General features: G+C 40.2%; 2 protein-coding genes across 2 annotated transcripts in view; one reads left to right on the forward strand and one right to left on the reverse strand.

Annotated features, from left to right (window-relative positions):
* LOC138041041 (cell division cycle protein 23 homolog) overlaps positions 1-4,764 on the forward strand; it is a 22,553-nt gene extending 17,789 nt beyond the window's left edge. The window contains exons 11-15 of the mRNA XM_068886817.1: positions 506-581; positions 1,932-1,993; positions 2,093-2,171; positions 2,388-2,504; positions 3,867-4,764. Coding sequence (XP_068742918.1) covers positions 506-581; positions 1,932-1,993; positions 2,093-2,171; positions 2,388-2,504; positions 3,867-4,055 — 523 coding nt within the window. The 3' untranslated portion in view covers positions 4,056-4,764. The remainder of the gene's footprint in view (positions 1-505; positions 582-1,931; positions 1,994-2,092; positions 2,172-2,387; positions 2,505-3,866) is intronic.
* LOC138041040 (protein FAM184A-like) lies at positions 4,495-22,401 on the reverse strand. Its single transcript, XM_068886816.1, has 12 exons — positions 21,241-22,401; positions 16,970-17,151; positions 15,496-16,032; positions 14,803-14,924; positions 14,526-14,676; positions 12,897-13,109; positions 10,934-11,087; positions 10,719-10,846; positions 8,610-8,794; positions 7,101-7,247; positions 5,908-6,025; positions 4,495-5,370 (listed from the first exon to the last, which is right to left on the reverse strand). Exons 1-12 carry the CDS (start codon positions 22,379-22,381, stop codon positions 5,089-5,091), a joined length of 3,360 nt encoding a protein of 1,119 aa, XP_068742917.1. The 5' UTR covers positions 22,382-22,401; the 3' UTR covers positions 4,495-5,088.
* Between the last annotated feature and the right edge of the window lie 2,599 nt (positions 22,402-25,000).

Below are 25,000 nucleotides of genomic sequence, written 5' to 3' on the forward strand. Positions count from 1 at the left end.
TACCATTTGAATGGAATTTTCGGTAATTCCGGAGAGAATTCAAATGGAACGGTTCATCCCGGTGGAATGTTTTCGGAAAAAAGGTAATACCTTTCGAGGTATTCCTTTTTCTCGCTTTGACCGGAATGCCCGGAAATTTCTGTACCATTTGTCCACAATTACAAGTGCAAAAGAAAATATACCGTTTATTTGTTTTTCAATTGGAACAACCCGTTTTTCTGGCAAATGATGCAGCACATTCCCATTTTCTCTTTCTAAGTACAGAACGTGCAGTACCATTTGTCGAAACATTCTCACCGAAAATTTCATTCAAATGGTAAGCGCTCAAGATCTCTCATTAGCTTCTTTTTTTCGTCCACTACAAGTCGTACATTTCTCTATTGTTATTGGTGTCTCTAGAGGTTGGTTGAAAACGCCCTATAGAAATGGCTGACGTAATAAATTTCAAGGGTAATAAAGTAATGTTGATGTTGTGATTTAATTTACGTTTCGCTTTTGTGTACAGACCAAATGACTCCAGAATGTTAGTGGCGTTAGGTGAAAGTTACGAAAAATTGAACAGTGTGCAACAAGCCAAGAAAGTGAGTAGGTTTTGCTACAACCTCATATCATATATAAGGCCATACTTTGTCCATACCAACTGAACCGGTTTTACTAGTACAAACTTTACTGTCAAGTAAATTCAACGTTAACACTTAAGGCACTGTTACACTGTGAATTGTTGCGTGCAACTAGTCTCGGAGTGTTTTGGAGACATTGTGGCGGGACAAGTTGCACGAAACGTTTCACAGTGTAACAGCGCCTTTGAAAACTTGTCAATGAAATATATTGCATTGTATAGGTGTAAAGCGTCCGTAGGAAGGATAGGAAACTTCTTGCTTGGCGACGGGCGAACAATACGGGGTAACATACCCTGCAATGGCCATGCAAAATCGTTGCGAGACAAGTTGCACGAAATTCTCCTTTTGGCAACGGCTCTTGCAACTTGTCTCGCAACGATTTGACGAACTTAATTCTACTTTCGGCAACGGCTCTTGCTCTTGCAACAATATTGGCGGTTGCAGGGTATGTTTTTAAACTGTGAAATGTTTCATGCAACTTGTCCCGCCACGATGTCGCCAAAACATTGCGACATTTGTTGCACGAAACATTTCACAGTGTAACAGCGCCTTTCAAAACTTGTTAATGAAATGTATATGCATTGTATAGGTGTACAGCGACCGCGGGAAGAATAGAAAACTTCTTGCTTGGCGACGGGAGAAAGGAGAACTGAAAAATCGGAGTCACAGACGGGATTGGAACCTACGATCTCCGTAACACCGGTCGGGATGCTCTAACCATTGAGCTACTAGAAATCCTAAAGAGTTAGGTTGTTTATCAAAGTCCTGGGTGTGTCCCGCGGGCTCTACAAAGTAATGCGCCTTTACAAATGCAACTATATTTGTTTATTAAAGACCTAGATAAAGGACCTTGCCCCCACCCCTTCCCCTCCCTTCCCCGCCCCCGCCCCTCCCCCCAAAACGAGTTCCAGTTGCTCAATGGGTAGAGCATCCGATCAGTGCTACGGACGTTGTAGGTCGAATCCTGCCATATTGTAATATGCGTTCGTGGCCCCAACAATGTTGGATGAGTTGTGCAAACGGGTGCAACATAGCTGTGCTATGCTTCAGTGATTACTGAACAAAAGAACTGTTGGGAGTTGTTGGCTGAAACCTTTGACCAGTTTCAAACTTCGTGCAACAACATGCAACAGGGTGTGCAAATGGCGTTTGAATCCGATTGAAGTCTGCTATTTAGGTTGCATTTCGGTTGCTTAGATAAGTTGCACTCGCATGATAATCCTTGCATCAAAAAATCTGGGTTAAGTTCTCATACCCTGGTCATTGTTGATGAGGATGCACACATGTGATAAAACCTTCTTTGCTTTTTAGTGTTATTTTAGAGCAATATCTGTGGGTGATTTAGAGGGAATGGCCGTGATCAAGTTAGCAAGGTAGGATTTTGCCGGTACTTTCAGGTCTGTTAACTGTTTCAAGAATCTCTTTACCAGACAGAGCTATTCAAGTGTTTCATGCTTTTTTCAATTTTTTAGACTTCATGAACAGCTTCAAGAAGATGACGAGGCGGCCATTCAATACAGCCGTTATGTTGAGCAGACAGAAACTGTTGGGGTGAGAAGTTCATTACGTTTGGTGATTGGCCAAAAAAATCACACGCGGCATTCGCTGAACCAATCAAAGGGGGAAAAAACGCATTTTTCCGCGCTTTTGACGCGGGCTGCATGCACGTGATCAGTCGAATTTGTCTGCCTCTTTTTTAATAGTCAAAAAATTACTTTGGTTTAGTCCAGGGTTTAGTTTAACGTGATTTTTGTTGTTTGACATCAGATACTATCTGTGGCTGATCTGTGTTCCTCTTTCGTGTTTTTGGCGAGGTTTAACCTGAAGAAACGAAATTTTGAAGCTGCTGAAATGTACGCTCACAAGTGCTGTGAATATAATGAAGTGAGTGTGCTTTAATATAAGTCAAAACAGTTTTAACTTCACGATCTTTTAAGAGGCTCCCTTGAAAGATGCGTTTAGGTTAAATTTTAAGCGTTCTTACATCAAGCGCTATGATTGGCTCACGCTGCGTGCCTGATAGCATTTACACGCCAACGTAAGTACGTACAGAACCTCTGTTTTTCAGTCAAACTTACCGGTTCACCGTTGCCACTGTTGTTTCGGTGACTACAACGCCGCAAAAAATATTATAGCGGAGCTCCGGAAGCCGGAACGGCCACCAATCGGAGCAAACCCCAATCTTGACCCCAGAGCTCTTCTCCCAGACTGAGGGAGAGCAGAGCTCTGATGAACTCTCTGATGAACAATCAAAAGCGTCTCTAATTGGTGCATTCATGTCAGCCGGAGAAGTGAGCAGGCGCCCTAAGCCCGTAAGGCAGCCATACTCCAACTAGTTTACAGCGTACATCTTTGATATTGAACATCCATGTTTTGGTGAATTTGACACCTGTCAAAACAAGGTATGCGGTGATCAGTATCACGTGACCATATCGCGAGCTCAAGTTAAGAGCTCATCGAGGTCAGCTGGTTTTTTTAAAGTTGACCGTTGACCAGGTACGGGGTTTCGATTGGATACCAGGCTCAAGCCAGGTTACAAAAATTTGGTTTTAACTTGTTATAAAAATAAATAACCCGGGAGCTCCACTTTTAGGCTTGGCTAAATCTATACATTTGGTTATATGAGGACAAACTCGCGCTCAGTACTAGTCCAGCACGCATTTAGGTACATTTTTTCACCATACTTTGCCAAAAAAAAAACGTAAAGCGACCAAATTTGTTTGTGATTTAAAACTGCTTGTGCGAATCCAGTTTTAGGACACTTCACCCACACTGTGCAGCATGCACAGCGATCGCGGTGGCGCGATTATTTAACATTGTTGTGTTGCAGAGTGAGGCAAAGAAAATGCGTGCCGCGCGTGTAGCACGATTGGTTTTCTTCCTTTAATCAATGTCATTGCAGGTTTTTGACGTTGTCCGTAGCCGCCGTCGCTTCTTAAACTCCCCATTCCCTATACTAATTGAGATCTTTCAAGTTGTAACTCTTACAGTTGAATAACAATAGGGCCGTTTTTACGAGAGTAAATAAGCCGCGGCTAACTCTGGCCGCGGCTTACTTAAGCCGCGAAAGGAACTATTTATACGAGTATTAACTCCCCGGCCAGGATAAGCCGCGGCTTGAGAAAGCCGTGAACGTAGATTTTGTACCATTTATACGGGGTGTTCGCGGCTTTCGTAAGCCGCGGCCAGAGTTAGCCGCGGCTTATTTTCTCTCGTATAAACGGCCCTAATGTGTTTTGGTTCCAGGGCAGAGAGGAAGGTAAAGGTATTCTGCGAGAGATAAGTAACAGCAGAACTATTGCAGACGGAGAGAGAAAAAGTGCGGATGCTTTGGCTCAAAACCTGTCACTCGGAAATATATCTGTTGTTCGAGAGACAGGTATGTCACCAGCGGGAGCGGTGGCACCAAAGAACCTCGACTTTAACACACCGTGATGCTCGCCTTTACAGTGGGATGTTCCTTGTTCCTCATTCTTACACAATGATTGCCAGACTGAATGAGCTTTTTCAAGGGCATATGTTGAAGACACCTTACTAAGCAGTTGGTCTCGTCGTGATTGCATTTACTGCACCTTTCATAACGGAACGACTTCATTGGACGTTTGTTATCATTTAACTCCCGTGTCCATTTCAAATTGCGCCTCCAGAAAAAGCACGGATTTTTGGACGCCGTTCCAACACTAGGATACGTTGAGTATATTTCTTTTCACCTGTTCCCAAGTTCAAAATGGCCCCGTTAAGTTCCCTTTTTTCGGAGGTCCCCCAACCTCGTTCCCACACCCTGGGAACGAACACAAGGTACCCCATTGCTGTTCAAAAATTGAGCTACATTTGGGGAGGCGAGGGCGATGTTTCACTTTTTCACAACATCTGTTATCACGTCATATTTCATTTTCCTTTCATGGGATTTTCACTTTGAAACTCCAATAAAACAAGTATAAAGGGACTTACTGAAACAGTTACAATGTACATTGAGTTTATAATTTGCTCTGCCCTGAATCTATCCACTTTGTAAAATTACTGTTACAAGCTATTATATCATGAACATTTGGTACAATTATATACATGTGTGATACTTAAAAACTTTCCACACTTGTGAAAAAACACAACTCATCATTAAAAAAATAAACTCGACAAATCTTAAGCTTGTGCCATAGTTCTCTTATATTACAACAATTCTACTGTCTATTTCACCGACCTTCTCTATCTTTAAATTGTGGGTAATTAAGAAAAAATTACCCAGTCGAATCTTTTATTATCAAGTGTGATCTGTGCCCAGGCCAAAAAGCTATATATGTAGGTAGGTACACCAAGAGGAAACCCAGACAGTTTTTTGAATACCTGTTGCAAGAAACATGTACATTCTTTGTCTAGACCAACAAAATGTAAAAACAGCCACATTGGTACAAAAGTGTCGGAAGAAAACAGTTATGTCTTGCACATCTATTAAGAAATACTTATTTATAAATTAATATACGGTCGTTTTTCTATGAGGGAGGGGGTCCTTAGGAGGGGTAGGTGGTAATGGCCGGCTGTTATTAAGTCTCTTCTCGTGTACTGGCATGTTCGGTATTGGGTCCAGTCTTGACGTATTCATAACCAGGGATTTTGTTTGCCTCATTCCTTCCTTTCCTGGTTTGGTTTTTGCTTGAAGTGGATTTATTACTCCGATATTTGGAGCTGCTTTGAAGACCTTGTTGAAATTGGTCTCCCTGTTGAGAAGCTCCATTTGGAAATATCGCTTTTCATCCTACAAGAAAATCGCAAAGACTTTTAAAAATCTAACCAATTTTATTATCCTTCCATGACCAACTGAGCAAAGTTCAAAGGTGGATTTTGAGTCCACGTTCTATCACTTTTTTACAAATTTCTCCAATTCATGGCCCTTTAAAAGTTGTGGAATGTCTTTCAAACTGCATCAAGAAAATACTAAAACCTGGACATGATGACGTAATTTTTTCTTTTTTTCTTTTTTTTTTTTGTGGGAGAGGGCTGGTGTTATGCACATGCATGCGCAGTAACATGGTTGTTGATGGTATCGGGACACTTGGTCTCACAAAAATCCACACAAATTCTGTCTGGAGAACAGGTTGCTACATGTACGTCTGAGTTAACTCAAAGAGCCTTTGATCTGCATACAGCATGGAAAAGTTCACCCAACGAATTTAGCCGTGAATGCACAAAATCCCCAAAAGTGGCCTTAGACGTTTCTGACTAAAGTAAAACAAGGGAAACTAGGAAACATTTTCGTGCGCAACTGTTGTTTTCTATCAATTGCTCTGCTTACCACAAGCTTTTTCATATCCAGTTCACTCTCTGCTAATGCTCGCTTCAGCTGTTCAATTGCTTCCAAGTCCTCCGGCCGTGATTGTCTCCTTCTGTACTTCTCTTCAGCCTCCTCAAGCCTAGTTTTAAACAAAAACAAAATCACTGAAAACCACCAGGTATAAAAAAATTAAAAATGCTTCAAAAAACCTTCCAGTGGAAAGAAAAATCTCTTACAGCAAACAACTTTGCTGGTTTCTCGATATTTCAAATTTTGTGTCCCACAGAAGTACCGGGAAAGGGAGTGAAAGAGAAACGTGTTCACGTGATGTGGCAAGTTGCCTGAGAGAGGTTGTTCGATTCGAGTCTACCATGAATTAAAAATCTCCCTTTGATATTTGACAACAAGCAACTTTCTGTCTGAAGATTACTAGTTGCTAGATCTTGCGATCAACTATCGAGATGGCGAGACGCTTAGGTCACACGACCAATGTTTGCAAAAACGTAAGTTAACCCTTCCTTGTACTAAACTTCACATTACCCTCTAATATTTAAGTCTTTTGAAATATAAGAGCTACACGACCAAAGTAACCCTTCCTTGTGCTTTGTATTACTGTCTTAAGGGTGGTACCTACTATTACATTCTGCGCATCTTCAGATACTCGGATTTCCTATCGCCGATGCTTACTACTACACGAATATTTTTGCGCGGTTTAAAACTATCCGGAGAAAGTATATCTTAGTAAGTACTCTTTGTATCCAAAAAGAAAATTGGGGGTAACCATGCATTTTTGAGAGATAATTAAGCTTCAATTTGGGAAAGAACGCTATACATTGCTTTGTATTTTAAAGCTTTTTACAAATATTGTTGATTAGTTATCTTCCAAAAATGCGTGGTTACCCCCAATTTTCTTTTTTGATTTCAATAACACTTGTTAAGATCTACATTTCCCAAATAATCATAAACCGGGGCAAAAATATCGTTAATTAGTAGGCACCGTCCTTAAACAACTTCTTCCGTTGTCGTCTTCGAAGGAAAGGACCTATGCATGTCGTTGACCAAATAATAAAGTGACAGCTTCGCTCTTTTTGTTCCGTCAGTGTTGTACGCTTGTCGTATGATGTTCGATTTACTGACCCGATCCCGAGACCCGACGGAATTGCTGCGTACTGACCGCCTATGTTGTTACTCGTATCTTCTACATTTCAACTTACATCAACTGCAAAGCAGAAATCTTGTCACTTAAGAGCTCTTTGGATCTATTAAACTCGGTAAGCAGGCCCTGTGTCTCTCTAAGATGACTTGCAACCACGGAGTCCACCTCCTGCTGATGTGCTTTGGCCAGATCTTCTTCACGCTTTCTGTAAGTCAAGCAAAAAAAAAAGCTACCTAGTTTAATTTAGTTGAGTTAACTTGCGTTTAAACAACCAAGTGGTGAGGCTCCCACAACAGCAAAGCTCCAATTCCAATTAATAATGTGCCCTTTACGAGGACAGGTAACAATGCCCTGAAACGTGTAACGCGCGTTCACAGCTTCCGAATATTCAGTGCGAACTGATTGGTTGAATGTTTCGGTGCTAAGTACCATATTTGGAAACCCCTAGCTCTTGTTGTTCCAACTATGGTACTTAGCAAATTGAATATTCAGAAGCTTATTTCCCAGCACACAAGGGGCCGTTACGCGTTTCAACCCTTATGAGTTTCTGTAAATACTTAATACAGCGCAAAGTTATAATGTTGTGAAGTGGCTTTTCCGTCGACATAAGCGTCTTCGTTTTTTACACTCCCTTATAACCCTCGGGCTGAGTCTCACAACACCCATTTACAAGTAGAAAATGAAAGGTTTACATTTGCGTCATCGTTAAAACCTCAAATGTGGTGATTTCAACGCAATGGAGAACTCAAACCATGTTTGCAAAGTACTGTATTGTATAGCAAATTTGAAAATTAATAAAGAAAATATGAGTCAATACTCAATAGATGGTTTGCAACCAATCTCTACAGACACACGTAACAATGATGTAATGCATGTGCAATTTCTGATGGACGAACAAAAGGAGCTAATGAGAGATCTTTTGTGGCGATGACGTAACGAGAAAACCATTAAAAGCAATAAAAAAGGGCCAGGACTGGAGTACATTATCATCTAAATTTTCGCCCATTTCTCAGCTAGAGCGAGTTTCAATCGAGTGTCGTAAAACCAAAACCAAAGTAATTACTTTGGCCAATCAAAAACGACGGAGACAATCCAGTAAACCAATCAAAACTCGAAGTAATTACACGTAATTAACTGATTAGAGTGTAATGTGAAGTGCTACACGGCCAACGTTTGCAAAAAACGTAATCCTTCCAGGTTGTACTCGTAATTACACGTAAGCCGACAAAAAGCGCGGGGAAATGTGGACGCGCGAGCCACGATTGGTTTTGGTTTTACTTCTGTTTGGTTGAAAAAGTGGCGCTTGAACTTTGAACCAATCAGTGATTGAAGTAAAGCAAAACCAAAGCAATTCGCTAATTACTTTAGAAACTCAATTGAAAACCGCTCTAACACTTAAAAACACATCAACAAATCTCAGCTATTAGTCAAAAAACACATCGTTTCTCAGCTAATAGTTAAGACTTCGGTCGAATCTCAGCAATCAGTTAACCCCACCCATACCCTCAATAAATCCCTGGGATTAATCCGTAGCGAGGGATAAGAGATTTTGTAAGTACATTTTCACCTTATTTGCGAGTTAGCCTCTCGTCTGATGGTCAGTATCTCTTGTCCTTTGGCTTGCAATTCACGCTGGAGCTGTTCAACACTGTTTCTAACTTGACTAATTTCCTCATCTAGTTCATTTATATGAGACTGCCTCTGCTCTATTTCCTGTTTCAAATCTTCAATCTGATGGTGATGTTCAGCTTCCTATAACAAACCAGACAAAATCAGACAATTTTGATCCCTCAATCACAAAATTGCACCACACATCATAAATTACAAGCACAGTGACATGAAATTAAGCAAGTAATGTAATCATATTCTCTGATTGCACTCACGTGATCACCCTGCTAGCAGAGCCTTTCTTTTGCTTGCTCGATTTTAGCGTTCTCGAGAAAGGCTCTGCATGAATTGAATAAGATCTTTATTGAATATGCTCTGCATGTCGCCAGGATACAGTCTCGAACCCAAGCCTAATATGCCAGATCTCGCCGCCATCTTGGTTTTTCATGGTACAGCGGGCTCAATTATAACAATCGGATTTTGTCACTAAACGGACGCTCGCACTGGAAAAACCGGTAAGACGAGAGAAAACAAGATTGACTAGTCCAGAAGCTCGGGCTGCGGCAGCTTCAAAGAGTTGGCGCGATTCGGGCAGAGCCTCGATTTCTCCTCCTCATTAAAGAAAAAGACAAAAGGAGGCTCTGCTCGCAGGGTGTCACGTGATACGACGGCTACTATGTTGGTGCCGAAACAATAGAAAATGTCCCTCAAGAATTGCATAATAATAGAATGAAATTCCCAATTTCCACCAATATGGCCGCCGTGCCTTCAAGTGCAATCAAAGAATGACTCAATAAAAATAATTAATGCTCGTCTGAAATATGCCCTAAGAAAATGCACTGAATTGCCAACAATCATGGCCAGAAATTGTTGCGACCTCTTCATCAATAATGCGCATAGAAATCGCTTCAATTAAAGCTGTACTTTACATGTTATTTAAAATCTTTCCCCTTTGTTAGGTCGGTAAGTGGGCCATGATTTCCTGCGCTTGTGTCTTGTGGGGGTTACCACAGCGTTGCGGTGGCGTATAGACCTTATTCCAAAATGGCCGTCATTTAAATAATCTTTTGTTTTTATTCAAATTAGCCCTGATCATGATGCCTCGTTCTTGAGCTGAAAATTCAAAAGAATATTTTGCCTTGAACGAGGCATCAAGGTCTCATTTCAATAAAAACAAAAGAATATCTAAATGGCGGCCATTTTGGAATAAGGTGTATTTGCGAGGGTTTTTAGCGGGGGAGCAACTAAAGAATATAGCCTGGCCATTTTTGAAGCAGCATTATTGCAGTAGTTCCGCAGCTCGCCAGTAAAAGTAAATGTTTAACGAAGGAATAAGGTTTCCCATTGAGTGAAATTCAGTGTTTAAAGAACTAGTAATGTACATCAGTTTGAGTGGCTCGGGGGCTCCGCGGCTCGTCAGTTGACTACCGAGCCGCCGAGCCACTACAAAAGTGCTTGTTTCAAAAATGTCCCTTTAAATTGTATAGCTTAGCCTTTGCGGTTGTTTGTCCCCTTCCCTCTCCCTTTTTTTCCACTGTTTTTTTTTTAATCAGTGTACAAGGTCTTCCATGCTGCAAAGGGGCTCATGGCTGGGTTGCCAAGATTTTTCCCAGCCTTAGAGTAGTCTCTATAGACTGGCTGTCAAATAACATGGAAGCTCCGGCATGGATGCCCCTAGCACCCAAACTCCGCTCACAGTATAGCGCTGGCAGAGGTTGCGCTGGAGGTTGTTAACATCCTGTAAAACAGTGGTCAGGTAAAGCTTTGGTTAAAGACAAAATGCTGAATTTTGAAAATCGCCCAATACCTCCATGATAGAATAAATTAATTTGTTCAAAAACGGGTTAGTAATATCACGTTGGAGCTGAGTCTACCTTGAACGGCTATATTTGAGTTCAGATAATAAGCCACAGGCACCTTTATAACATCTATTTAAAACATACTTATTATTCTCAGAAATATGTTCCCGGATCCCCTAAAAGGGAGATTTTTTGGCACTTACAATCTCATAGAGGTCTGCCATGTTTTCTTCGAGACCCACTGCTGCACGAAACTCTTGAAAACTTACCTCTCTAGTGTGCAGTTCATTTGCTCGTTGTACCTGTAGTTTCAAAGAACCTATCTGAAGCTCAAATTCCCGGTGTAACTTCTGCATTTCTTCCTGTTGGACTCGCAGAAGTTCACTTCTCATATTTTCTATCAAAGTCAAATACAAAACAATGGTATTAAAATACTTTGACCGGGCCAATGATCTCTAACCGTAACTTAAAAGTGTCCTCAAACCTTGATCATTTTCATGTTGCATCGTAAGTTCGTCAATGTCCTTCAGTCTTCTCTGTTCGGCTTGTGATTTGACTGCATCTATGGTCAGTTTATTGGCTTGAAGCAGGGATGTCATTTCCTCGCGGTGATTTCCTTCCAGTTTTTCTTGACATTCCTTTGAATGAAAGAAACTATAACCTTGTATTCCCTTTAAAGTCACATGGACAACAGAAATACATTCCAACAATATTCAAAGCAGGTTTTTAAGACAATAATATTTTACAGTTCTATCTTTAACAAAGTTCAAACCATTGACGGCGTTTCCAGCAGCACAATTTTATGGTCATTAACATTTTGCAAAAAGGTGAAGCCAATTTGTGCCCAATCAACTGAACTTAAATTACGGGCTGAACTGTATTATGTGGTACACCAAAGATTAACACAACAGGACAACAGATTTCATTCAGTTAAAAGCAATTTTTTGCTGCTGTTGATGTTGTCCTTGTTTTTCTAATAACTTTATTTGATACAACTTAGTGGGGTAAGTTTCTCTCTGACTAAGGTGTTGATTATGACCTTATTTTCACAAATTGCATTTGAGTTATGCACTCAGAAGTTACTTGGGATGTTTTTTTTGTCAGCAAAAACACAGGTCACACAACATGTAAATAAAAGGTTACAGGTCAATTCAAGTCATGTCAGATCAATAATGAATCAACCCTTAGCCTTCAATAAGAAGAAGTTTAATCGTAAATGGTTTGAACCCAGGAGTCATATTATAATTACATAAAGTACGTTTGTCTGGTTGAGTGTAGTCCTGAGAAGGACTGTTTGAGATGACATTAGCGAGCTTACGCAACAGGACGGCTGGAAGACTCAGGACGGCAGAATGACGAAAAATATCGCGTAAGATTGGGAATGCACAGTCTCGCGCGACATTTTTTCAACATTCTGCCGTCCTGAGTCTTCCAGCCGTCCTGTTGCGTAAGCTCGCTATTGACTGGCGTTTCGACAACCTGACTCTGAAGATGACTTCCGCTCAGGTGTCAAAATGTCAGTCAATGTCATCTCAAACAGTCCTTCTCAGGACTACACTCACCCAGGCGATCATACTTTACTTAATTAAGAGGGAGTTTAATTAAGCAAGGACAACAGCAACTTCAAGGAAAAGTTCATATCTCCAAAATGTAATGTAGCCCTAAATCACAAGTATTTCATGATTTAATATTCGGTATTGCTAACCATGTAGAATACGAACAAACTATTCCTGTATAAACTGGATGGGTAAGAAAGTAAAAATAGAAAATGAATGGTTGAATGTCACATGCCTGCCTTGTCATCAAAACCTAAAATTTGATGATTTCATATTGTTGTTTTGTGGAGTACAGCAAAGAAATGCACAGAAATTTGTGCTGTATGTGAAGCACAATTACTACTTTTGCTCTTTTAAACAATCATATTCTTGCTTTGTGGAGACGGAGTTGTTGTTGCCAATTAGCTGTTGTCTTTGCTCAAACTCCCTAATGCTAACCTGAGAAGGAAAAACAGTGTTTAAACTAAAAACTTTTAATAGTGGTCCTAGGAAAGGGTTAAATTTGTTACTCAGTAACTGTATTGACACAAGCTGACCTAAGTTTGACTTGTAAGCTATTGACCCTTGCACCAAATGATTTTTACCATACTGAAAAAGCCCTTGGGTATCACAAAAGTTGTGAAAAAAGATGCTAAACAACAACAATTAATAAAAGAAACAAGCTTTATTTACAAGGTGGGAGGTCCGTATAGCAAAACACTGTGACCAAAGTTTTGAAAAATAATGCTTTTTCAAAGACCAAGGTAATGCACTAAATGGGATTCAGTGTCGAAAAAAAGGAAATTTAAGGTCATTACTGTACACAAGCTCATGCAATCAGCAACCAGAGCCAATCAGATTGCAGGATTCGCAGAATTCCACCCGCTCACCCATTGAGAAATTTTGAAATACCTTCATTTCTTTATCTTTAAAGGCTTCAAGTTTCTTTAATTCATTCGAGTGATGTTCAATCAATTCTTCAAGATGTTTATTATGTTGCAGACTCAAGTCAGCCATTTGTTCCTCCATGTGATGGTGTTTTGTGTCGAATGCTTTCTTTAGATCAAGTTCTTTTGTTGTTGCATTACGATTTGCTTTTTCAAGATCACCCCGAGCTTCTGTGACCTAAAAAGACAATAACTTAAATAAAACTCTTTTATAGAGAAGAGATAATTCTTTTATGATGATGTCGTTATGATAAGCAAATAAACCTAATAGATTAGCTGTCAAACTTTCTTCAGTTTCTATTTTTGTTTGCAACTATTTGCCCTATGTTGTTTGGAGACTGAGAGAATCCTTGGGAAGCCAGTTTAGAATAAACAATATACAGTATTCCACCAGTGAATCCCAGGTTCAATTTAGAGGCTTGGGGCATAAGCAGACTTGTTCAGATTTGCAGTACGTTCTGTACCCTATTATGGAACTGCAAATAGTACTAGTACTTTCTAGAAAGTACATGTACTGGAAAGTGCACTCAAAAACCAATATTTGTTTGATTAATCTTGAAATCTGCAATGTTCCTATTTGCACATATTGTTCAAAATCGATCCTAAGGTTACAAATTTCCACACACAGTAAGGTGGCAGTAAGACATGGCAACCCTCCCCCTGTCTTCAGCTGTAGGGTTAAAACAATGCAAAGTAGAGCCTCATGGCCCTAGGTATGTAAGACGACCACTGTATTTTTAAGCCAGACTAAAAATGGCTGTACTAACAAACTTCTTGGAGTGTTGAAGAATACGCATCTTAGCAACTACAAGATTCCCAACCTGTTTGTTCAAAGAACAGTAATTGAATCCTGATACAAAAGTATTTGCATTTATTTGAAAGTGGACATTAATTTTGTTTCATCTCTAGGGAGCTGAGAGTGACATTAATTAACCCTTTCTCACTTGACACTGAGACTTACAGTGTACAGATTTTACTCTGTCTATTAAATACCAGACAATAATTATTCTTTTTATTTGTCAATGGTGGCCACTTGACAGGGCTGAATGGGGTAACAGCATCTGAGTCCACTCAAAACCCCAACCATGTCCCCTTTAACTGAGGGGCTAAAGTACAGCCCAGTTGTTCGAAGGGTGGATAGCGCTATCCACCAGATAAATCACTATCTGCTGGATAAGTCAATTGGTTTTGCAAGTGCGTATCTGCTGGATAGTGATTTATCCGATGGATAGGGCTATCCACCCTTCGAACAACTGGGGCCTGGTCTCTTTTCACAAGTCACCCATTACACTGTCATTGGTTTACCTAATGTATACTAGTTAAAGCAACCCAAAACCTTCAAATTGGCTAACCTTAGGCCTAAACATTGCTTTTAGGCCTAATGAGGCCTAAAATAAGAATTGGTAAAGGTTTTGTAACAAGTGACCTGTACTTTAAACCAGTCCCCTTTTTAGAAAGCCACTTCCCAATTGACACATTTCAGGTTTAGTAATAAATGGACTGAAATCAATGAAATTTGTGAAAAAAACTGGCATGTTCTTCTTGTACAGTAAGTTGACTATTATTAACCCATTGTATGGGAATCTAAACTTACCATCTTCTTGAGAGCATCAATTTTGCACTGAAGCTCTGCTCTAAGTTCCTCCCTCTGAGAGTCTTTCATCCTTGTTAACTCCTCAAGAGACACTCTGTTTTCTTCTCTGTGCTGATCATTCAGTTGTGAACGTAGCTTACTGCACTCATCTCTGAATATGAAAGAAATCTTGTTTCAATCTTCCAGTGTAGTACACAAAGTACAAAAGAAAAGAAAAGAAAATAGACTCCTTTGAATCAATTGTGATATAATCATAGATCTGCAATTTTTTGCTTACCTTAACCTGTCACTCCATTTACTATCCAGTTCATTTGTAAGGGACTCCAGCCGTGCATTCAAGTCTATTTCTGCATCCTTTAGCTGCTTGGCATGGAGGGTTTGAAGTCTATATATTTCATCCTGAAGTAATAAGATCATAAATTATTCAAACAAAAGAGGTTTTGAATTCTCTATTGTACATAACTTCGGAAACTTGGAAAAAAACTGACGGATCCTTTTCTGAGTTTGGATGCTTTTAATCACTGAGCTATAATAGACTCATGGTAGCTAGGCCATTAAACTGGCTTCAGATGTCCCACCATACTGCATATAGGAAGGGGGGAGGGATGGCAGAGTGATGAGAGCACTTGCCTCCCAAAAATGTCTCCCAGGTTCAATCACATGTGGGTTGAATTTGTTGGTTCTCTACTCTGCTCCAAGAGATTTTTCTCTGGGTACTCCGGTTGTCCCCTCTTCTCAAACACCAATCTGTATGATTTGCACATTCACATTTAAACATGCTCCTAGGTGACACGTGGTTACATACACAGTTGTTTTTTAAAGTGACTGAGAGGGAAATTAGCAACAAGCAAAGAATTGCCACTGACCTGCATACAGATTTCTAGTCTGCAGATTCCACTCCGCACTTTAGACTTGCCTATAGTAAAGAAAGATTCCCTTATAACATGGTGGACCCTCAATAATCACTTACCATTGAGTTTGCATATTTTGCCTCAGCCTCCTTCAAGTCATTCTTTGTTTTCAATAATTCCTCTTTGCTGTGATTAAGTGCATCCTTCAGATTGTCAATATGCAAAGAGGCAGATCCAAGTCCACTTTCACTATCACGAACTAGCTTCTCTAACCTCGCAACTTCTTCTTTGGAAGACTGTAATTTATTTTTCAAGTCACTGCAATGCACCTCAAACTGAGAAATAACTTCATTTTTCTCGCTACGTAATCTCTCCAATTCTTGCTCTGACATTTCAGTAAGACTTTTCTCCTTCACCAATCGGTTCTGTTCAAATTCTTCCCGCAGTCTTTGAATTTGACTATTATATTCAACATCGAGCTTTGTTTTAGTGTCCCACAATTCCTTCTGATGATCTTGTCTCAATTTTTCTGTAACCTCCACAAGTTCTTTTCTCAATAACAGTTCCTTAGAGGAAGAATGTTCGTTGGCTCGCTTTAATTCGGCAGCATATTTTCCCTCCAAGTCTGACTTTTCTTTTTTTAGCTTCTCTATTTCCTAACAGAAAGAGCAGGCAGTACGCAAAAAACAAAAATACATGAATGACAGGTCAAAGACATGAGAAGTAACTACAGATAATATTATCATGTTAAATTTGTAAACCTTTCCATGAGCTCCCTTGGTGTTTTCTCCAATGAATGCTCTACGTTCTTAGAAATGATGAATGACATTGGCATTGACAAAACGCAACAACACTATATAATCAAAAAAATTATAAATCTAGCAATTAGAGCGACATATTTTATCTTCTGTCATAGAAATAAGACTTGGGATAGCCCAGACCTAATAAAACTTTAATTTTTGTTTTTTTATTTGATTCATTTGTTAATACAGTATACATAATGTCAAGTATATCAGTCAATTTCAAGTAGCCAGTTGTTAATTGCTTATACGTAGAGAGATTTACAACTGTACTCGAAGACAAATAAAGTTTCCATTATTATTTTTACACGGTACTACATTATACTTAATGCATACCACATAATTCAGTGGGAATGCATGTCAAATATTAAAGAACAATGCTACATTGTACATCCCTCCTCTGACTGAGAAAACACAATACCAGTATCCCTTATTTATCATTTAAAAATGCATCTCCTCATCCCAATTACATTAAGAAAGTCTCATCCCCAGGTAATGTGGTTCTCTTGAATAAAGATATCTCATCTTTTTCAAACATCACTTCCATAGTTTATGCAACCAATTGCAATGTGTCGTTCAATTTCTGAGACTAAGAAGTCCTTTGTTCATGGACTTTCTTGTTTGGAGCCAGCTAGAGGTTCTTATTCTCCACGCTGAGTGAAAAGTTGCCTCTAAGGACTAGTCAAAATGGGGATGCCCATATGACCAGCTTTCTCAACGCCGACACAAGTAAAAGGACATTCATTTAATATGATAAGACCAGTCTTTTAATCATTGTGTCCTGGCTTCTAACCTGTTGATATCGCTTGCTCTCTGAATCGGATTGCACTGTGTGAGAGCTTAACGTCTCACCCAACTCATCATGTTCCTTCTCAAGCTTGTTCAGTTTACTCTCCAGATTTGTGATGTTAGCTTTCAGATCCTTTATTGTTGTTTCTTGGGACAAATTGCTGGCACCAAGCTTGCTGATTTGCACTGCAAAAATTTAATGTTCTCTTTGTTAGTAATTAAAAGTAAGTGGTCAGATAGAGAGGTTTACAAGCAGTATGCTACTAGGGGTTGGTTGGTCACTGTCTTCTTACAGGTACATTTCTGGTACTTAAAAAGTGTTTCACCCCATGAGTAGTAATTTTTGGTACCACCCACTAAAAAAACCCTAAATTCAATTACTATGAGATTCTCGCTCTCTCCCATTCTCCCTTTGGCTCGCTTGCGTGAGTAAAGAGGACAGCTGGACTGACTGAGAAGAGACTGCTGGCAGTCAATCATCATCATCATCATTCGACTGCCATCGAGACTGCAGATACAATGCCAGGGCACAGGGCTCTATCTGCCATTGCCTGGGCAAGTTCACTAAGTATCAAGGCCTGTGTCCCTAGCCAAGGTACCTGGATAAGTGAGAGGCAGTCAGCTAGCAGTCAAGAGTCTGTAATTTATTATTCCTCTTCACCAGCAAAACTCTTGAAACTTACACAAATTTTCAAGTAATCCGAAAATCAACTGTACAACAACTGAAGAAGAGCTCAAATTCTTTTCTAGGCGCAGGTACAAAAGTCAGACCGGATCAAGTCGGGTTGCTCACCTCGGATCAACGTAAAAAAAATGATAAGGCTTTGAGAAATCAGGGCGAACGTCGAATAGTTTTGTTTTTCGTTCAATCTGAGGTGAGCGATCCAAGTTGATCCGGTCCGACTTTTGTACCTGCCCCTTTTCGATTATGCAAATGTCACCCATTGATAGGGGTGACGAATGGTAAAATCCAAGACTCGCCGAGACACCGAGACGCCGAGACCCTTGTTTATGAATCCAACACCGAGATCAAAACATGCAAGACTTCACACCAAAATAAATGCAATGTAAACAAGACTTTGAGACTCTTGGATGACAACTTTGCGAGTGCCACAATTTTGGAGGTTTCAGGCGAGAATCACTGAAGCAGAAATTTTTGGCATAAATTTAGGAGGCCTCCTCTCCGCGAAATCAATTACAACTGTAACTTTGCACAGCGAGTAACAATTGCACAATTGTAAGCTGTCTGCGACAGACAAGTCACAGGCAATCTTAAATACCGCAGACGAACGTTCCGTTCTATCTGTAAATCCATCTTACCAGTAGGTTTCACAAATTTGTTGTTGATGAATTGAATGTTTCACTTTTCTTAATTTGTGCAGGGTTTGAATCAAGCGTCAGTTCGTAAAAAATTGAAAGATGGTGGCTGTCAAGTTTACATATATATATCGTTTAATCCACTCTTTGCAGTTAGAACTATACATATAAACTGAATTATCAAGCGGTATCATTTACAAAACTATTAAAAATAATTAAGGTATACTAATGTAAAATCTACATAATAATTAATCTAGAAATCTAAAAGTTATAAAATCATTAGCTCTCTTGGTTCTTGCCTCCTGGCGAACGGATTTTTCACTCCCAGATCTAAGATTGTAAGGAACATTATAAACATTAGCCTGAGGGCGGAGTTTCCACGTCGCAATGAACTTCCTACTTAATGTTTCTCGCCTGACTTCTAGACTTGGAAGGCCAGATATGGTCAGGGCTTCCTTATAACCAACACCCGGGAGTATTACCTTAAGAGCTCTCCTTTGTATAGATTCTAATTTAGATGACAAATATCCAGGGATGTCTTGCCAAGCAGCCACGGCATATTCCAAAATGGATCTGACAGAGCACTTATAAATATTTAAAATATTGCTATTCGCTACACCAGCTCTTTTAAGCACTCTTAGGGTATATAAACGTTTGGCGGCCTTACAATAAATGTAGTCTATGTGGTCTTTCCATTTAAGATCGTGTCTGATTTTAACACCAAGTAATTTAAAAGATGAGACACGTTCGAGCTGGTGATTTCCAATACAAATAGGTAGAATTACAGAGTTCGGGTACTCCATAAAATTTATCAGCATTTCATTACACTTCCGAGGGTTTAGCTTCATCTTATGGGCAGTACAAAATGAACGTGTGTCTCTAACAGCCAAATCGAGAAGGCTTATTGAATTGCGAGGCAGGATTTCTACAACTGTGGTATCATCAACGTATTTTGCTCTCACATTCCAATCCTTTAGGAGTCTATTTATCATAACTGAGAAAAGGGTGACACCCATCTTGGTCCCTTGGGGTATACCTCCATGGGTATGCTTCCAATCCGATAAGACATTTCCGATGCGCACGGCTTGAGTTCTATTTGTTAAAAAAGATCTTATCCAACTGAAAAGCACTGGGTCCATACCAAGCAGTGATAATTCATCCATAAGGATCTGATGGTCAATCAAGTCAAAACCCTTAGAAAAATCCGAGAAGAAGATTCTAACACAATTATTTCCACGGTCAATAGCCTCGTGGATTGCTTGTAGGAGGTAAACAAGGGCATGAGTTGTTGAATGTCCTTTCCTAGCAAATTGTTTGGAATCAATCTTATCTCCTATCTGTTGTAGAAGCCTCCTGTTCGTAAATCCCTCCAGGATCTTTGCAATACTATTAGTAAGGGAGATTGGACAGAGATCATTATCAATCTCTTGTGGCGGAGAAATCTTGGGTACTGGTGTTACGATCGACTGTTTTAATGATCCTGGAACAAATGAATCCTGTAATGACTGATTATAAATTGCGCAAATAACAGGTGCTAACTCAGGGGCGAACACTTTGAATATTTGATTAGAAATCCCGTCAGGACCTGGAGCTTTGTTTGATGACAAGTTATTTAGATCCCTCAAGACCTCGAATTCTGACACGAGTAGGCTAGGTGGTACAATAGTATGTCTAACAGGAGATTGAACCAAGGGTGTAAATTGTTCCGTAATACTGACAAAGAAGTCATTAATCCCATTTGCTAGAGCCAAACAATTTTGATAAATATTTGCATAACTGCAAAACCATTGGAAGGTATAATTTGCGTCTATCTTCAGCAAGCGCTGTAGACACCAAAGAGCGAAGCATATATGCATGAACATAACTCTTATTTTGTTGATCTTGCAGCAGACCACAAAAATTTCGATTAGTGGGATCCACAACAAAATCTGTTTTCAGATTTTGTGCTCGATTGGAGATCCAAAGATCCAGATAAGATCTAAATCCGGATTTCCCAATCGAAAGCACCCTTTATCTATCCGAAAGCCATTTCCAAATTGATAAAATAAAACGGACTTGAATACAGTTTTCCCGCAACGTGATTCCTGTAGCGCACAATGCTAATTGTGTCGCGCGCAAGGGTGGTAACTTACATTTGAGCAATACTGTACCATTTGTCACCCCCACTGATGTATATTCATCACTACTTTTAATTAGGTAAAGTCTGCATATGAGCCAAGTGGCCCATCAGGCCGGAGCTTATCCCGGTTTCCATGGGATGAAGTGACTAGGTGTATTTCTACTCCCCCCTGGATGGGATGCCAGTCCATCGCAGGGTTACCCCCAGCATTTCGCCGCTACCCATTTATACACCTGGGTGGAGAGAGGCACCATGGGAGTAAAGTGTCTTGCCCAAGAACACAACACAATGTTCCTGGCCAGGACCCAAACCTGGACCATTCGCTCTGGAGTTGAGCACACTAACCATGAGGCCACCGCACCTCCCCTACTTTTAATTAACCAGGTTTAAAATAATATTGATCATTTCACCGTAATGTACTCTCTTTTTTACAATAACATTGTGTAATAAGTTCTAGGGAAAAATTGCCTTTGCATTGAAAAACTTATCAGAGCTTTTCACTTATTTCAGAACCAAAAAGATCATCAGTGATTTGATTTTAACCCTTTGACATCCAAACTGGCCGAAACCGGCCAGACTTAGCATTTTACTCTGTCTAATGCCAGACGATTTTACTCGTCAATGGGGAACCCCTGGGAGTCAATGGGTTAAAAAAATGATTAAGTGTACACTGTAATAGGGAAGATATCTGTTTACAAATATTGCCTTTGTTATTCTAATGTGCCAACCAAAGGTACAAAAAACCTTTTGTCTCGACAGCCGATGAGGCTCTGGTTGTCACATTAATGACAATAGGTGACGTCAACGATATCTTCGCAATACTACAAAAATAAACCTACTTGATTGTCTTGCTATTTCTGTTTCCTGTTCCTCACACCGTTTTCTTGAGACCGTCAAATCGTTTTCCGTGTCCCTTAAACTCTTCAAAGCTTTGGCGCATTCTTGCCTGGATTCTTCAAGTTGTTTTGCTAGATGGGTGGAATCTCCTTCCTTCCCTTCAAGTTTGGATTCCAACTCTTTTAGCTGAATTTTCAAAATAGACATCTGTTGCTCACCAGCGTTAAGCTGATTCAATAATTCAGAGATTCTCTCCTTCAAGATTCTTTCCTGCCTGAGAAATTCCAATTTTAAAGATTTTTCCCGATTTTCCCACTCTTTTAACTGAGTTTCTTTCGAAGACTCTTGCAAATTTTTCGAAGCAGCAAGCTCGTGTTCGTAAAATGCCTTGAGTTTTTCCATTTTTTCTTGATATTCTAACTCAATCTTCCTTCTTTCCTCGGCGGCAATGTCACCAGAAGTCTGCGCAAGAGCGAGTTTTTGTTCAAGTTCTTTTTCCAGTTTTTGCTTATCCTTCATAAGTTCATCATAACGTACCCGATGAGCTTTCATCAGTTGGTCCATTTCGTGATGTTGTTTACTTGATAACTCTTCGACGGCTTTGTCTCTGTCTTCTTCCAGTCTTCTCCTTGTAGCTTGAAATTCTTTCAAGCGCTCCTCGAATTGTTTCTTAGCAGCCAATAATTCCTTGGACATCGCCAGTATCTTGTCAGAAAATTCCGATTTTAGTCTTTCTTCTCTATCTTCGTTACGCTGTTTGAACTTCTCAAATTCAGCTATGGCCTCTTCCCTTTGCAGCCGTTCTTGAGACAAGTGCGACTCCAGTACCTCAATCTTCTGCTTGTGCTCAGAAACCACACCAATCCTTGTCTTGAAGTAGTTCATCTTTTCCTTGGTTTCCGCAATCAACTTCTGCATCTCTTCTTCGTGGGCGACTTTCATGTTTTCCACAACATTTTCATGTTCGTCGTTTTTGGTGTTTAGTGCGTAAATAACCTTCGTAAGTTGAGCGATTTTCTTAGACATCTTAAGATGTAGGTCTGGTGTAACATCTACGCTAGAACTACTTCCATGGCTGGCCATGTAAGTGCCGTTTCGATGCGGCATATTATAGAAACTCGAAGCTGTCTTACTGGCCGCCATTTTGTAAAATGAACTCACCTCTCCACAAAACAGTTACCATGGTTACCAGACAAAATAAAAATTCCTTAGCTGTGCCCAAATATGGTGCCTCAACGAAACTCTGTGTTGTGTTGAAGTTAGAGAGCTTGTATGGCGAGTTTTAGTCGATACAAATCAGAAGGCTTCATAAAAGAAATAAGCACTGATATTGTACTTACTTGTCTGTTGTCTCTTTGTGATCGTTCTTTGGTAATCTGGTGCCATTCTGTCCTCTATTTCGCGAGATATCCTCAACCGAAGACCTATCTCTAAATGAGATAGTTAGCAACCAAAACATGCAGAAATAGCATTTGAGCATTCGGCGAGACAGTTTCGTTAAAGCAGGCCAGAAATTAGTCCTCGAAAGCCTACCTGCTCAAATAACAACTACAACAATTTATTCGTACCACTAAATACAAAAACAAATGCTTAAGAATTTAGAAATTAGATTGAACGGTACGAGAGTTAAAAAACGAGCCGTTTTAGGTATACTAACGCATTTTTAATAATGGATATTCCTATGGAATGCATTCAATTTGATTTCATTTCCCATTTCCCAAAGCTTTCCTAAGGTTACTCATACTGTTGAAAGAGTTTGTAGTAATTATCAGAATAAAAAGAATGGATATGATTTTCATTCAGTTAAAGCCCCACCCTGCTAACCAAACAGCTGCTGGCCTTCCCATCTTGCCTGTCTTCTGCCTCCAAATGGGTGGAATCCCTGTATTTGGCTGATGTTCTTCGTAGAGATCTTCTCAACCCGGACACTGACTGGACCGCAGGCAAGAAAAAAATGACTGAGGAAATGTCCATGGTTAAATTCTCTTCTTAGGTATTTCAGGTGTTTATGATAAGTACATTTTAAAGACAACACTGAAGTCACGCTTCATTTTAAACAAAATCACAAAAAATAACCGAGGCAAGTGCCTCATACTGGCTACGGCCCTGAGTCTGAACCTCGATTTTCAGCTTTGGCGTCTAAAGAATCGGAATCACTCCCGCTTTGGCTTTTAATTTCAGCAGGGAAAGGAAAGGAAAGGAAAGGAACTTTATTTAAGTGCCGAAGAGCACTAATCGGGGACACTGTAAATTTAAATTAATAAGTTAACGCAAATCAAATCAAATTTTGGTTTTTGAGGAGAGGGGAAAACCGGTGTACCCGGAGAAAAACCTCTCGGTGCAGAGTAGAGAACCAACAAACTCAACCCACATATGACGCCGAGTCTGAGAATCGAACGCGGGCCACATTGGTGGGAAGCGAGTGCTCTCACCACTGCGCCATCCCTGCACCCCAGGGTCGCTGGAGTCACCAACCGTGCAGTGTCTCCTTGGCCTATCGAGTATTATATAGGGCGCGCTAACTCGACGGCGACACTTTCTCAACATAAGACGCTGTGGTGTTCCCTTTTTTCGACGCGGTGCTTCCGTTTCTCCTGGGTTGCAACCTGTGGCAGAATTCACCGGCACATTGGCTTCTTCTTGATCCATGGACTCTGGCGTCCTTTGTGGATCTTCAATTTCGCTTGGCGCCTAAAAAGTTTCAAGACACTTCCGTGATTTGCTGTTTGCGGACTTGCAAGTTGATTTCAAAGTCAACGCTGGGTATATCTCCATTTTATGGTCTTCTTTATGGTTCGCTCTTGTTTACACACGTCCCGTTCGCAAAGTGCGGCTTCCTCGCGAGTTTCATCTGTTTCCATGCCGTTTGATGCGATAGCCAACTCATCTGGTTCATTAGCGGCCTCGTTGGGTGTCAATCGAAGCCCAGGGCTGTCTTGATTGATTATTTTAGGAGTGGTTACCAAAGAAGGGGTGCTCTCGGTGGCTGATAGTTTCATTGGAGTCCTCCGGGTTGTGCGGCGGACAGGTGTCAGCACACTTTGACTGTCATCTAAAGAAGAAAACATGACCGTTTAGTGTAGCATGTTTAACCTGGTGTCTTGCCCTCCATGCTGCGCGTATTACGTGCGATGCCACATGTAGACCAGGTCTAAACTCAGTTGATAATTAGCATATGATAATTAGCCACGTGCTAGCAAGCGCTTGTAAATGAAGTTAAGCCCTTTTAGCTGGAGTTACTACTTGGAAGGTTGACCGTCAAAAATACCTTGTTTGGTTGACTTTTTCGTGTTTTCTTTTTTCCGGTTTCATTGCAATAGAGTGCTTTCACGTGACGTCACGGCGGCTATGTTGGTATCCCTAAACAAAGAAACGACGGCCATGTTGGTTTCTCCAACTAATCCTCCGAGAATTGAGCTCTATTTTCATGCAATCGTTTTCTTTTGTTTCGGTGGAAAAACAAGGTTTTACCAAAATTTATTCGTTTCTGTTATTTCAATGGCCGTCACAAAAATGTCACCATCCCGCGCTCTAATTTTTATTTTCGTCCCCAGCGTCCGGTTGTTCAAAAGTCGGTTAACGCTAATCCCAGATTAAAAATCAACCAAGGAGTTTATTTCTCAACTCCCAAATGCTGTGTAACGCTGATATTCGGCAAAACTTTTCATTAGAAGAAGTCAACCTTAATTAAAAAACAAAAATAAGCAAAAGAAACTTTTACCAAAAAGTTGAAAACATAAAACAAAAGTTTCCGCTAATCCT

The sequence above is a fragment of the Montipora capricornis genome, chromosome 3 (genome assembly GCF_036669925.1).
Source record: "Montipora capricornis isolate CH-2021 chromosome 3, ASM3666992v2, whole genome shotgun sequence".
In the NCBI taxonomy this organism is placed as follows: Eukaryota; Metazoa; Cnidaria; class Anthozoa; order Scleractinia; family Acroporidae; genus Montipora; species Montipora capricornis.